Here is a 15,749-nt window from a genome sequence, read left to right as displayed (position 1 = left end):
TGTACCCAGTGCTTGTATAAATAAATAAATAAATCTTTAAAAAAAAATAACAAAAAAAACCTTGATGATGTATATAATCTTTGATCTATTAATTTCATTCCTAGGAATTTATCATGGGGAAATAATTGTGACTGTAACAGGACTTCCCTACAAAGGTTAGTGTTATCTTTGTAGGACTTCCCTACAAAGGTTAGTGGGGGATGAGTTGAATAAGCTGCTGTATATGGCCAGTCAGTAGATATTACAAATAATATGCAAAAGTACCAAGCATGTTCAACAGTACATTTGAAAAGCAGGTTATAATAGAGCATATGTAATAATTTATTTATTTAATTTATTTTTTTAACAGCATAACACACATTGAAGAGGCTAGAAACATACAAAATTTTTCAGGGTGGTTGTTTCTGGGTTGTGTGAAGGAAAAGTTCAGGTATAAGAATGTTTTAAGAGCATACAGGATATCATTCATATTCTGCTGCTGCTGATGTACAAAAGGAATCAAATACACAAATGAAAACAAACAAACATATGCCAATTTGCTTTTATGGGTACAAAACCCCCTGGGCACCATGGCAATAATGAATTACATTGGGGACCTGTGGATGGGAGATAGGTATCAGGTGACTTCTGTGTGTGCTTTTTATAGTGAAGTTTGAACCATGTGAACTTATTACAGCCCCAAAGAAAAAAAGACAAACTGGAAAAAAAATTTTTTTAACAACAGGAGCATCATTTAAACAAGTGTATATGCTAAGCAAAATAAGTCAGAAGGAAAAAGAAAAATATCGGATGGTTTTACTTTGAAGTGGAATATAAGGAAACTGAACAAAGGGTCAGGAAAAAGATAAAACTTGCAGGCTGAACATAGATGGGAGGCATCCAGCGGAGGAGGTGGAGGGAGAGGGGCCCAAATAGGGGAAGGAAGAGCACAAGGGGTTATGGTGATGGTTCATGGATGCTGTGGTGGTGGGAGATTTATGGGGACTACACCTGAGGGGAGAAATCAAATATTGTACAAAAATGAGCAACAATGTGAGGGAAAAAAACCTAACAAAAAAAATGTGTAGTCTCTTAAGTCCTGAATGAAACTTAACTGATTGAGAATATTAACTTTAAAATTTCAGCAATGATTAACATATATATAATAATTCTATATATTTATAATTAAAAAAATAGTTAAAGACTATAAAAGAATAATTTTTAAAAATGTATTTGTATCTTTTGATTTTTTATTTGAAAATCTTTTTTGTCATTTATTTGTTTCCCAGTTCAAGCTACTTTCTTATATTTTAAAAGAAAAATTTATATTGCAATACAGTAAAATTTGTGAATAATAAATGTTTGTGTAAATTACTCTTGTCTGTCATGTGTATATATTCTTTGTTTTTGCCTGCACAGAATTTTCTTTTTTTTTAATTTTTTTCCTTTTTATTAATTTATTTTTTCTTTTTAATTTTTTTATTTTAACATTTATCATTTTTTACATTTTTTTAGACAATATTTGCTTCCCCCACCCCTCAGATTGAGTCCCCATAGAATCTCCTTCCCCGAGGCACCCCTGCACCATCACCACAGTCCCCTGTGCTCCTCCCTCCCTCCCTCTAACCCCTCTCCCTCCTCTTTCCCTGCAGTATGTCTCTGGTTTATAATTGTCTGTTTTTGCTTTGTTGTGTTTTGTACTGTTATTATTATTATTTTTTTTTATACTGATGTCTTATTTGGTTCCCCTATGTTCCTGTTATAAATGAAACCATCTGGTATTTTTCTTTTTCTTCTGGCTTATTTCACTGAGCATAATTCCTTCTAGCTCCATCCACGTTGTTGCAAATGGCATGAGTTTTATCTTTTTTGATTGATGAATAATATTCCATTGTGTTTATATACCACATCTTCTCTATCTAGTCATCTATTTTTGGTCATTTGGGTTGTTTCCAGGTTTTACCTATTGTAAATAGTGCTGCAATAAACATAGGTGTACAGGTGCTCTTTTGGATCACTGTTTTTGTGTCCTTTGGCTAGATCACCAGGAGTGGAATTGCCAGATCATATGGTAGCTCCATTTTTAGTTGACTGAGGAGCCTCCAGACAGCTTTCCACAATGGTTGGACCAGTTCTGCACAGCATTTTCAGTGTCAGTGTGCATATTTACACAATAGTTTGTAAATGGACTGATTTGTTGCTACTGAATATGCAAAATATGTGGTGTTACATGTAAAGGTGTAAAAACCCAGAATCCATGTTGACACATGCGCTTATTGTTCTAGGTTTTAGAGCTTGGACTGCCCACATGCAGGCAGGACTTTCTCTTTGGGAGACAGACACAGATGTCTCACACCTGGCCTGGGGCACCAGTAAAAAGGAAGTCATAGGTCATGACAAAGACAGAGGGACACACTCCTTCCCTTAGGCCAGGACTCACTCACCACTGCACAGGCTGCCAATTTGGGAGGAACGGCCGGAAGCCCGTGATGCACTCAAAAGCCAGGGTGCCAAAGCTCCAGTAGTCCACAGTCACCGTGTACTTCTGCTGCTCCAGCAGCTCTGGGGCCTGCAAAGCATATGGCCAGGACACACCTGAGCTGCGCTTATTGTGAGAAGCCATCCTAGGAGGGAGCAACAGGCCTTCATGTCCTCACTCTTCCCTGCCTACATCCTGGAAACACTGGCATGTCCACTCAGGATGAGAATGTGACCACATGTTTAGCTAGTGGGATAAAGGATTTCTCTGAACCTCATTCACCCCTGAGGCTGATGCAAGGGCCTCTAGGGGCATTCTTAGAAGACCTGACTACTTTGAATCCCCTTCTCATGGGGCTGTATAGAGAGAGGAAGACAAGATGCATACAACAAAGGATATATACACCAAATGCATAACACACCATAATACATGCATTAAATGCTGACCAAGTCTCATCCACCTAGTAACATGTGGTCAAATGATGGGATGGAAGATTTACAGTGAGACAAGAAAAAGCCAGTTCAAATGCATGACAGCTGCCCAATCAAAGACTTAGGACCCCAAAGAAAGCTTTGAAACACAAGTGGAAAGAGGACAGGGCTCAGTTCAGAAGGAGGCTCCTCACATAAGTAGCTGAGAGGATGCACTCTGAAAAGGGCCATCACAAGCCAGACATGGAGAGAGGACTGCACAGTCTGGCTGAAAATGCAACACTCATAGAAGGGCCAAGGATTCCAAACCAGGGGAAAAATTTGGAATGGTCAAGTCAACCACCATGTCTGGTTACGAACAGAAAGTGCAGCTCCTGTAAGTGACATGTGACTGAGTGTCCTGGTTGGAGCATGGGGCCCCCATGCTCCTCTGCTGAGGGTTCCAGGAAACCCAGCAGGACCTCCAAAATTATATCCCATGGACACAGGCGCTTGAGTCACAACTGCCATGAGTCACCACTTGGAAACCTTCTTTCCATTAAGCAGGTGACAAATGACAAGAGCTCAGGGCCTTAGTTGATGGGTAGGCATGTTAGCAGTGTAAATGCACTCAGAAAACTTGAAGGACTTTTTTTTTCTTTTGGAACTAACTAGTTTGACTAGCCTAATAGCTTTCAACTTTGCTTAGTTTTTTAAACTACAAACACAGTCAAATTCAATCAAAGTTTTACTCATTATTACCACCCCAAAATGGTCTATTACTAAATCTTGCTAGGGATTTTTTGAATCATTCTCTGCATCCTCACTGCTACCAATGGCTCTGAAGTGCTTATTACAAGAGCGTCCATACCATAGACTCACTATTTACTCTTGTTCTGTGCAATTCATTGTCCACACTATATAGAGAGGTCTTTTCGAAAAGGAAACCAGATCCCTCTCCAACTTTAATTAAAACTCTTTGGTGTCTCTCCTGGGGTTTTAGGATGAAGTCTAAAACGTTAACTCAGTCAAAAAGGTCCTGCACAATCGTTCCCCACCCCCTCTCCAGCTTGAACTCAAGCCATTCTCTTCCTTTCCTCTGTACTTCCAGCTGTACTTTCTGATCTCCCACCACACTTACTATCCCTTTGCCCAGAAGTTCCTCTCCCTTTCCCCACCTCTATCCCCTTTGCTTGGCACCTACTCATCCTTCAGTTCCCAGACCAGGCTGGGTCTTCCTCATAGATCTATCCAATGACACCCCATACTTTTCCTTTGTAGCACTCACCACAGTTGTAATTTCTTAGTTATTTGTGTGTCAGGATAATACTAGCTTTCTTGCTAACCTCCAAGCTCCTGAAGGCCAGGGAAATGCTTATCTTCCTTCCCATTACATCACCAGCTCCCAGCACAGTGCCTTACACAGACTGTAGTCCATCACTTGAATGAATTAGTGACTCAACTAGAACCTCAATATTCAGACCAAATAATGTAAAGGCAGGGTGGGAGCTCAGAGATTAGACTCCTCAGTGGCCTCTGAGATGCCTCATGGAAACTGAGGACTCAATAGATCAGAATGAAGCTAGTTCAAGCTCTCTATTTTCAGCCAGAACACTGAAGCACAAGAGGTAGGATTTGTGCAAGAACACACTAGCTTCTCTTCTGACATGAGAAGGTGAACATACCCTCCCATAGGGCCTCTGTTTGCAAAAAAAGAAAAAAAAAACAAGTGCTGACTTGAACGATTATGATAATTTCTACACATCTAGGAAAATTTCAAAGAGCTGGCAAGACGTAGATGCTAGAAGGCAGGGATAGAGAGAAGCCCCATAAACATAACACTTCAAAGAGGAACTGATAAGCACAGGTAAATACCATTTCTTACCAGGTACTGTAGAGTCCCCACAAAGGAGGTGCAGAGACTGCCCTGATCCAGTTCCTTGGCATATCCTAGGTCAATAATTTTGTGTATTAACTGAAAAAGAAATAAAAAGGAGAAGGAGAAATCCAAGGGTTATTAGAATATGTTGTCCTCCTGTAAGAATTCTGATTGCTTGCCATTACAGCAGAGGCTACTTCTGAGCTCCCAGGTCGTATTAGACCCTAAGTTGCTCAGAAACACCAAAAACATAGGGGAATGCCCTTAATGTGGTGGATTTAGGACAAAACAAAACACACTTAAAAATGCTGAACAAAAGCTTCCTTGTTCTGTGAAGGTCAAAATTAACATACAGACCCCTCCCCACACAAGATTGCTAAACCTGGACTTTATGAACTGAAAAATCAGGCCAATCCTATCTTACTAAATATCACTAGTTCTCAATCTTAGAGCCAATGGAAGAAGGAGTGTGAACTGGAACAAAGGTGAGTACTATGACAGTCATGGGTCAGGCCTACGATGCTGACGAAGCTTTATTAGAAGAGATTGGGTGGCCCACGCGTTACTACTCAGCTGAGAACCTTTCATCACCCCCAGCTGAACAAACAAGGTTTTGAAAGAGCACAGCACCAAGCCCAGGCAGGAGGGGAGGTCACAAGGAGCTCTGAGGAAACTTTGGTTTCCACCTGGCTTTACAGGCCTGTGCCTGCACCACTGCCACATCCAGAACCAACTTACGGCTGGTTTCATTTCAGCATCAAAAGCTGAGGCTCTCTTTTGACCATAGAGCTAAACATCCAAAGGGGAGGAGCTGTGAGGAGAGGGGAAGAGCACAATGGACTGTGGTGAGGGACTATGGGTGTTTTGGTGGCAGGAGAGCAATGGTAAACACTTGAGGGGAGAAATCCTGTACTGCCAAAATATTAACAAGAATGTAAAACAAGGTTATTTTATTAAATAAATGAAAATAATAAAACATTGAGGGTCTCAAACAGATGAAAAACAAAAAGACTATTTCTAAGAAGTGTTATTCCCAAAGCTTGGGGGTGGAGGTAGGAAGACAAACATTATTTTGCTTATCAGATTCCTGCAACTGGACAATTAACAATGTGATCCATTCAAACTTGCCTCAATCTGCTAGCAAGAACTTTTTGCTGAATTGTTTCAAATCAAAAAGCATTGCCAGAGATTCAAAGCAAATATAAACTCAAGGAAAGGCAAATATAAACAACCACTCAGAACATGTTCCTTCTCTACCAGAGCAGCTTCCCAGGGGCGGTCCCCAGAACATTCCAAGTCCCAGAAGGGTCACTTACTCTTTGCTCTCCCTGCTGCAAGACAATGTTTTCTGGCTTTAGATCCCGATGGATGATTCTGTTTTCATGAAGGTATCTAAGTGCAGAGGCTGGGGGGTGGGGGAAGGAAGGGGAGTGAATTTTCATTAATTCTAAAAAGTTTTTCATTTCAGAGTCACCCATCCCATGACTTTCCTGACACATACTCTGTGCCCTGGACACGTACTCCACCTTTCTTTCAGAGCACAGACTCACAGGGCAGGGGGTAGGGGGACGGAGTCTGGGGCAGATGCTGCTCAGTGAAATGAAGGGGCCTGGCCACCAGGCAGGACTTGCGCTACAACAAGAATCTGGCTTATTCATGCGAAGAGCTACTGGCTTTGCCTCCATGAGGTCACCAACTACAGTACAGAGCAGTGGTTTTCAAATTGTGTTGCCCACACCAACAACCATCTACACATATTAGGAGTGCCAAATTCCCGGGTATCACCCCAGACCTATTGAATCAGAAACTTTGGGGGTGATCCCAAAATCTGTGTTTTAACAAGCTGTCCTAGTGATGCTGCTAAAGTTTGAGAAGGAAGAGATCTCTAGTCTAGAGGCTCAAGCATCTAAATTCTGCAGGTGGGTAAGGGAGAAGGCCCTCGGGACATAGTGCTTTTGGGTCATCTGACCTCTCTAGTTCAGAGACATAGGTCCAATAAGGTCAGAGCTGCAGGCTTCAAGGAAGGAGTGGGGAAACCCTAGAAAAAGAGAGCAGAGCATATTTCATACACCTGACTGTTCAACACATATGTGAGGTGCCCAGTTTTTTGCTAGGTTCTATGAAGGACATAAAATAAGGGACATGCTCCCCAACTTTTCAGAGCTCAGATTATGGTTGGGAAAGAGGAGCCTGCGCAACACTGGATGTGAGGTGATTCGATGCCACAACTTCTGCTGTGAAGAGATTAATGACATTACACAGGGCTCATGGCACAGAGCAAGGGGGTCAATCTATAGCTCAGACTCCAGGCAGGATGTGATTTTTAACCGTAAGAAAGGTTTCATAACTTTAACAGAAGTCCTAACTAATTGTACTACATGAAAAGAAAATGAAATAAGTAGTGGAAAGAGATCAATTTATCTTTATTTGCTTGAAATGACTGATAATGATTGAAAACTGGAAAGAAATTAGTAAGTTGTCAGGAAACAAAACAAACCAAAAGCTTTTCTCTCTTGGCTACATTCAGTGGAAAAGGAAAAAGAAACATCCCATTCTCATTACAAAAATTCTAAAATTCTGTGGAATACATTTAGCAAACAAAAAAAATTAGTGTTAAATAAGGAAAAGTACATGATATAAGCAACAGCAATAAAAATTATATAACAAGATTTTTCAAGTCTTTAGCAAAAGACACTGTACACAAAATGAAAAGGTTAAAAAAAAACTGGGGGGGGGGAATCTGCAACACATATATCAAGCACACACACCTAATGGACAAAATGTTCTTGCAAATCAGAAAAGGGGTCAGTTTACAAATAAACACAAATGACAATTAGGCAAAAGGTTGCGCAAGCTGAAATAATGAAATGTCTTTTTACACCTCTTCTACTGCCAAGAATTTTAGATGAGAAATTAAAAGAACTCCCTTCCTTTTCTGGAAGGAGTAAAAATTGCTGTGCATTTTTGTGAAAAAAATATGGCGATATCTATTACATTTGAAAACTCACTATTGTTTGACCCATTATTCTCATCTCTGGTCATTAACTTATAAAATCAAAAGCATAATAATAAACAAATAAGGATGCTTATGACATAGGTTGGAGTGAAATAACTAGAAGCAAGCTGAAGTTCATCAATCAGGGAATGGTTGAACAAGTTCTGCTAGATCCACATTATACTAAATAACTATTTTAAAATTATTTAGGATGACACTCTCTGACTCAGAAGGATGCCATTGATGTACTGACAAGTTGTTTGACCTGATTTTTGTTAAAAATAACAAAAGGTAAAAAGCAATATAATACCAAAAGCGGCTTTATAATGAGTCCTCCCTGTGTTACCACACACACAAACTGAGAACAAGGCGGGTTCCACCAGGGGGTGGCATCCAGCTCAGCAGCCAGGCGGTGACTGTGACACTGTGCAGGACAGGGGAAGAGGCCTTCCACAGAAACCAAGTGGCCAGACACACAGCGTAAAGACTTTGATGCTGAACATTTCCTTTAAAACACATTCACACATCCAACTGAGAGCTCAACAACTGACTTACATCTTATTAGGTGAATTCCATTGAGAAGATTACATTACATTTTAAAAACTCTTAATACATCTTCCCTTTTAAATTCAGCCTTTGACCACAGTGTTCCAATATTTTGTATTTGTACCTTAAAATGGTAGATTGGCTGAGGGCCAATGAAACTCAAAATGACATGAAAGATTTGCTGCTTTGCATGTGTGCTTAAAAAATTCCATTCCAGGGGACTTCCCTGGTGGCGTGGGGGTTAAATCTTCAGCACTATGAAACTGTGGGCAGCCACTGCTGTGGGAATTTGATCCCCTGCCAGGGAACCAACCCACATAGCATAGCAGACCTCTCCTGTCTTGCTGCTGCTCCCCTCAGCAGAGTATTTCAGTAGAGCCACCAGTTCTGCTTCCCACTCTGTCTCTGGTGAATCCTCTCACCCATGCACCTCTGGCCTACACTCCATTTCTTGTATGCCCAAATAAATAAAACAAACCTTTAAAAACAAAACAAAAAAAATCCACTCCATCTCCTTCTCAATTTTATCAACTCTTAAACACCAATGCATCTTACCAGCACTCTCATTTTAATTATGGAAAGAAGCAAAGTGTAGTAAAATATTCTGATAACTGCACAAATAAACCTTGCATTCAGGAAGGTTGTTACTATTGAACTTGAACAAGTGTTTGGTAGGGAGCATGGCTGTGCAATAATGTGAATGTTTGTTCATTGACTGACTACCAAAAGACCTGCTTTGGTAAATGATAGGTGAGTCAGAGTGTAATATATAGAAATGTGGGGTAGTTTCTTCAAAAGCAGAATATATGAGAGTTGGGACTCACTGTATTTTGAGCACACATGCTCAGATTAAGACAAGGCCTCCGAAGCTAGATATGAGCATCTCAGTGCAAATAACTAGGGGCACAAGCAGGTAAGATGCCCCATGAACCCCCCAATGAGGAAGAAGAACATTCAGTCAGACTGAAAGCACTATTCCCTGTGCCACACTGATTCAGAGTTGCCAACAGATCTTTAATGAGGAAGGATGACAAGTTGGCAACTGAATCCACTGACAACTATTAATAGCTGTCTATTTATGACAAACAATTCTTACTTCCCATTAGTCACTTATTCTCAAATACTTTTGTCATTTAATAAGGTCTGGAATTATAGAATCCTAGAGGTATTTTTTTTTTTACAGGCTATCTTAGTATTTTTTATTAAGGGCTATAAAAATATCCAGAGAGATAAATAAATGTGATGCAGTGATATATGTCCTAATATGAAGAACTTTCTTTCACTGCATTGTTTTCTTTCACAATGGCCTTCAAATCACAGGAGGCAGTGATTCCTTGCCATTTACTCTTCTTTTATTACACACTACAGAGTTTCTGAATCAGTGTCCCGCCCTCAGTCTTCTCATTTATAAATCAAATTCATTTGCAATCCATTGTTTACAGGGAGCGTATTTTTTTCTGTTCCACAAAGAGGACTCTTTTTCTCACAATTGGATCATAATGCAGTAGAGTTAGTTTCTCCCGTAGTCGGCTTCTCTTGGTGTTGAAGGAGTAACCTGTCCCAGCCTCGCTCCTCATTTTCACCAGAATGATTTTTGACTTGCTCTTGGCAAGGGAAACCAAGGACAGGAACATGGCGACGCACCCCGACCACCTCCGTCCCCTACAGGTATTTTTTCTATGTAGTTTGTTGGTCTGTGATAGGCAAGACCTAAGTATCTTTCAGAAAGCTTAAGTTCAGCTTTACTGTGCTGTGCTTTGCAAAATGGTATCTCAAGAGCAGTGGCATGAAAATGAATCAAAACTGTCTCAAGCCAAGAGAAACTAATTTGATTTAAAGTAGATGGAGAATTTGGGATTAAGAAAAACAATGCATCTGAAAGTTTCTAAAAATCAGAACTCCTAGTGATAGTGATGATACACATGTATAAAAATTAAAAATCACTCCATAAAGCATAAATACCTCAAAGTTAATTTCTCATGTTCTAATTCAAGAAAAGAGTTATACATGCACTTCCTAGGACAGATGCTGCACAGAGGCTCTGAGTCAAGGTTCCTCCCACAGGAACACAGCAGCCTCCTTCCACTACTGCATCCAGGTTGCTATCAGCTTTCTCTCAGCTCAGGAAGTGAGGAAGATAGAAGTACATAAGTGAAGACTGTGACACTCCTGGAGTTCTGATTAAAGAGCCAGAATCCCAAGTCACACAGCCCTTGAGATGTTCAGATTACTAACCACAAATAAGGGGATAGATAGAGGAGCTAGACTTCCATGCAGGAAAGAGGCTGATGAGGACTGTGTCCATGAATGCCTACACACTCACAGTGAAGGGATTACTAAGCTTTCTTGACAACGTTTTTGTTTGGGATATATTTCATACAGGAGTGAAAGATAAGGGGACAAAAAAACTGAGACAAAGATTAGGAAGAAAAGCTAGTCATCGACTGGTGGTTTAAGTCACCAGTGAGTAAGAATGGAACAGAATGTTCATTCACTCAATAAAAATTGATTGTGTGTGCCTACTATGTGCTAGTCACATTGGTGTCACTGAAATTTCCAAACAAATTATGGAGAAAGATGTCAGCCCAGCTAAACATTTCTAGTTAAAATACTCCCTATGACTAATCAGCACAGTACCAAAGCAGCCACAACAACTGCTAAAAGTGCAAACTCATTCTTCTATTTATTAAACAAGTACTTAAAAAGTGTCTTCTATTTTATAGGTATTGCAGAAAATGTGCCGTCGAAGAAAAGCATTTTCTTTATGAATTGCACAAATGATCTGGTGAAAGGGCCCTAAGCCCAAAAGTCTGTCTTCATTGTCAAGAACAGGCAGAGATCACATAATAAGAGTAGAGATGCAAAGTGCCAAGTGAGTGGAAGAAGCAACAAGTGAGAGGAATCCCATGAAAGGGAGAACAGGCATGAGTGAGTGGTCAGGGCAGTCCCCACAGAGGGCACATGGCTAAAGCTGTGCCCCAAAAGACAAGAAGGCTTAGAATGTTGACGTGTCTGGGAACAGAATTCTTAATAGGATCAGCATGTACAAAGGTTACCAGGAAGACTGAGAAATGGGTTTTGAGAGCCAGGTACAGGTGGTCTTTGACTTAGACTTTTTTGACTTTATGATCACAAAAGTGATATACATTCAGCAGAAATGTACTTTGAATTTAGTATTAGGCATTCTGTTTTTACTTTCAACTCAAATTACAGGAGACATTTTCAATACTTTATTATAAAAAAGGCTTGTGTTACATGATTCTGTCTAGATGTAGGCCAGTGTTAGTATTCTGAGCATGTGTAAGATAGGCGAGGCTAAGTGAAGCTATGATGTGCAGTAAATTAGGTATATTATATGCATTTTTTACTTACAATACCTTTTAAAATTCTCCTCCACTTTATTTCTCATTCCAACATTGACCTAATGAATTTCTCCTGTTCTTTTTAAAGAAGTAAAAAATTAACCTTAGCAATTGGATTCTATAGTGAAGGGCAAAGCTATGGGACCACATTAAATTTGCTTGCCCTAGAATTCTGGGGACTTTAAAAAAACTTATGCACCTTATACTATTATAAGGATTTAACCCATCGTAAGCTGAGGAAGGTCTATACATACTAAGTTGGCTACAGTGGACTGGGAGAAATACAAGGTTAAGAGGCTTGGCGTTGATCTAATGGTGGACTATGATGAAAGTGTCCTTTCAAAAGCATGAAAGAGGGGCTTCCCTGGTGGCACAGGGGTTAAAGACAGCACTATCAAGCTATTGCCAGCCACTGCAGCACAAATTCAATCCCAGCCAGCCAGGGAGCAACCCATATGATGCAGCAGACCTCTCCTGTCTAACCCACTGCTTCCCTCTGCAGTGTATTTCAGTAGATCTGCCTGTTCTTCTCCCCACTCTCTCTGGTGAATCCTCTCACCCCCGGCACCTCTGGCTTACACCCCAGTTCTTGTATGCATAAATAAATAAATCTTTAAAAAAAAAAAAAAAAACAGAAGCATGACAGAGGGGTTAGTAAAACGGGGATAGGGAGGCCAGGTGTGAGGTCACGACAGTAATTTGCTATGACAGTGAATCAGTGGAGGCAATGGGAACAGAAAGGGAAAATGGGATAAGTAACATGAAGGAAGGGTGAAAGGACTTGGAGATTTTTTTAAATGATAGGGAATGGGGGCCTCCCTGGTGGCGTGAGGGGTTAGGCACCACACTATGAAGCAGAGCACATCCTCGGCAGCACGAGTTTGATACCTGGCCGGCTAGGGAGCAACCCACATGGTGAAGCAGACCTCTTCTGACTCGCCCACTGCTCCCCTCAGCAGTGTATTTCAGTCAGTCTGCCTGTTCTGTTCCCCACTCTGTCTCTGGTGAATCCTCTCACCCCCAACACTTCTGGCCTGTACCCTAGCTCTTGTTTGCACAAATAAATAAATCTTAAAAAAAAAAAAAAAGATAGGGAATGGGCCATGAAGATTCTGAGAGGGGAATATGCTAAGAAGAGATGAGATTCAAGGTTGATCTGGGTATGGGCCCTCCCTGGTGGCGCAAGGGGTTAAGACACAAACTATGAAGCTGTCCGTAGTCACTGCAGCATGAGTTCCATCCCCCAGCTGGCCAGGGAGCTACCCACATGGTGCGGCAGACCTCTCCTGACTCACCCACTGCTCCTCTCAGCAGTGTATTTCAGTCAGTCTGCCTGTTCTGTTCCCCACTCTGTCTCTGGTGAATCTTCTCACCCTCCCACACCTCTAGCCTGTACCCCAGCTCTTGAATGCATAAATAATCTTTAAAAAAAACAAAACAACAACAACAACAAAAACAAAGTTGATTTGGGCAACTGACTAGAAAATGGAGCTAGTGACGTAATAATGGGGATGTCAGAAAGGAATCCAGTTTAAGGAAGATGTCTGAGAATTCAATTTATAACTTAGCTTGGCCTAAGATTTTTGGGAGAGATACCCTATAGACTTGGATTTAGAGTTAAGGATGGAAATCAGGGCTGAATAAACAGATTTTAAACAGATTTTAAAGATTTCATTGATAGAGATGTCCTGAGAGTGCTCTGGCAAACAGAATACTGGAAACCAGTGGGCAGTGGGTCAGTCTAGGTGCAGAGAAGGGTGAATGGAGTGAGAATAACCAGGAAGCCTCCAGCTAAAGCTCTGGGCGAAAGATAATGATTTGGGCCTCCCCTGGTGGCACAGTGGTTGAGCCCTGGGCTGTGAAGCTGCCAACAGCTTCTGCAGTGCCGGTTCGATCCCCGGCGAGGATCCCACATGGCGTGGCAGACCTCTCCTGCTGTGCCCGCTGCTCCCTTCAGCAGTGTATTTCGTCAGTCTGCCTGCTCTGTTCCCCACTCTGGCTCTGGTGAATTCTCTCACCCTCCCACGCTTCTGACTGTACCCAGTGCTTGTATAAATAAATAAATAAATCTTTAAAAAAAAAACCCCAAAAGATAATGCTTTAAGTGAGAGACAGAGACACTGGGGAAGCAGTCAGGCTGGGCCAGTGGAATGGATGTCAACTACATTCTGGGGCAGCCACTCTGAAAATCAGCTGCCTGAATCAAGAAAGTGGAATAAACAGTTAGAAGGGACCTTTGAGACAGCATTGCCCAAATCCCTCTTTTTAAAGTTGAGGACATGCAGGCCTAGAAAGTTACACAGTTTACATAAAGAAGTGGAAAGATAAGTGGGTCAAAAAGGCTCTTGCCCAAGACTACTAGGAGAGTGGAGAAGCCAGGACTGAAATCCAATTGCTCTCTCTATTATTATTGTTGTAGTCATCAATCTGGTTGTTTATACTTTCCAACACTTTATGGACAAGTGTTCTGAATTTATGAGATCAGATCATCATCTTTTGTTATAAATCCACATAAGAAAAACACTAAATAGAGCCCAATTTCCTGATTCCTAGAAAGGAGCTCTCCCTTCCTTAAAATCCTGTGTTCTCTTTGAAATTCCCTGTGCTCTTTAACATTAAATAACTGAATAGGGGACAGAGATGGGGACACACAGAATGAAAACTCAGAGAATTAAGACAGACAAAATAGAGGTGGGGTCCCTGAATTTTCAGAGGACAGGATGGATAATCAGTCAGCATCTAAACCTCACCCCTAGGGAGTCCAAGAAGACTGATTGAGATTTAGGAGCCCTTGAGGCCAGTGCTCTAACACAACTGGCCCACCAGCTGACTGAGCATGGCAGGTCCTACCCGTTAGATGGCAGAGAAGTGAGCCCCTAGGCCATGCTAGGCTGCCTCGGTGTTGAGTCTCAGGAGTCTGTGCCTCTTCTGCCAGAAGGAAACACACAGAATAGTATTTTCCAAAGGATGTTGAGTAAGACTGCTTAAACGGAGTCTCTTTAAATATATAAATTTCCTCAAGCTATTTTAGGGCCACATTATGTAGAAGTCTAGCTCATTTCCAGCTGCTTCTGCACCTGTCCTTGGATGGCCGACTAGCATCACAATGACAGCCTAACAAGCTTGTCCTGGGGTAGGAAACACGGGGCTCCCCCAGGTGACTTCTAGGCATCTGTTCACTTTCTCATGTATAGTTTGCAGTATCCTCTTAGACAATTTAAAGTTCACCAGAAAAATCTCACCTATGTCTATCATCTTGATGCTGCTCTGAGCGAGCATCTCTGGGTCATTAGTGGCAAGGAAGAGGTCAACCTAGGTTTAACCTAGAAGAGGAGGCAATAAATCAGAAGTTCAAGGGTGTGTCTCTGCCATTTATCAGAAGTTGACAGGGCAACTCTGACAAAGGGCAGTTGGGGCCAATACTTGGAACAATCTGGAACAAAATAGGCTCAGGAAATGTTTTAGATACAAAAAGAGTATTGTTAGATGAGCTCCAAGAAAAGATTTTGAAATCCGGCTCAGTGATAAGATCCATACAAAAGAAATAAATTTGATGACTCTTGTACACAAGTTGGAAATGTGAAGGAAAGTAAAATACAAGTTTATTGGCACCCACAAAATCTGGGGTATGACTGCATCCAAAATGTGACAAAGAGAGAAAGAGGGGGGCATTTCCAGGCAGGACAGCCTTATAAGACAACCACCTATCTAACTCACTGGCTCCCAGTCTTGGGTCCTTTGCCCAAATTAGGGTGAGGTGAGTGAGGTATTTCAAAAGGGATGCTAGAAATCAAATCCAGAGGGGAAAGCAAATGAGAAAGGAATTACAATTGTTGACCACATATAATACCACGAGCAGAGTACTAGGCTAGGAGCTGCATGTCTATCATCTTATTTTACCCTCATAACAATTCTGAAGTGCATAATGTGCCCATTTTACAGCTAATAAAACTGATCTTATAAATTAAGAAACATGCTAATGTCACACTGCAGTATGTGGAAGAGCTGCTATCTGACCCGGGAGTGCTAATGAAAAGTGGACATCTGTTGCTGTTTCTAAAGTAGGTCCTTATTTTAATTTTCTTTGGGATTTACTTCA

The 15,749-nt window shown here is 41.2% G+C and overlaps 2 protein-coding genes across 5 annotated transcripts in view; both read right to left on the bottom strand.

The window, feature by feature from the left end:
* Nucleotides 1-15,749, bottom strand: part of IKBKB (inhibitor of nuclear factor kappa B kinase subunit beta) — a 53,231-nt gene that overhangs the window by 19,605 nt on the left and 17,877 nt on the right. For all 4 annotated transcript variants that reach the window (XM_054700919.1, XM_037526156.2, XM_054700920.1 and 1 more), the window contains exons 6-8: nucleotides 6,064-6,152; nucleotides 4,754-4,843; nucleotides 2,424-2,548 (exon numbers count right to left, since the gene is read on the bottom strand). In XM_054700919.1, coding sequence (XP_054556894.1) covers nucleotides 2,424-2,548; nucleotides 4,754-4,843; nucleotides 6,064-6,152 — 304 coding nt within the window. The remainder of the gene's footprint in view (nucleotides 1-2,423; nucleotides 2,549-4,753; nucleotides 4,844-6,063; nucleotides 6,153-15,749) is intronic.
* On the bottom strand, nucleotides 9,475-9,942 carry LOC119257851 (39S ribosomal protein L33, mitochondrial-like). The gene has a single exon (XM_037526155.2). The coding sequence runs from the start codon at nucleotides 9,920-9,922 to the stop codon at nucleotides 9,725-9,727; it is 198 nt and encodes a 65-aa protein (XP_037382052.1). The 5' UTR covers nucleotides 9,923-9,942; the 3' UTR covers nucleotides 9,475-9,724.

This window comes from Talpa occidentalis, unplaced genomic scaffold (genome assembly GCF_014898055.3).
Source record: "Talpa occidentalis isolate TD23 unplaced genomic scaffold, MPIMG_talOcc4v2.1 talOcc4.4, whole genome shotgun sequence".
Taxonomy (NCBI): Eukaryota; Metazoa; Chordata; class Mammalia; order Eulipotyphla; family Talpidae; genus Talpa; species Talpa occidentalis.
Note: the sequence above shows the minus strand (reverse complement) of the source record. Positions and strands in the feature narration are given on the sequence as shown.

Coding starts and splice junctions, on each gene's coding strand:
- LOC119257851 (XM_037526155.2), bottom strand. CDS start 9,922: ATGTTCCTGTCCTTGGTTTCCCTTGCCAAGAGCAAGTCAAAAATCATT.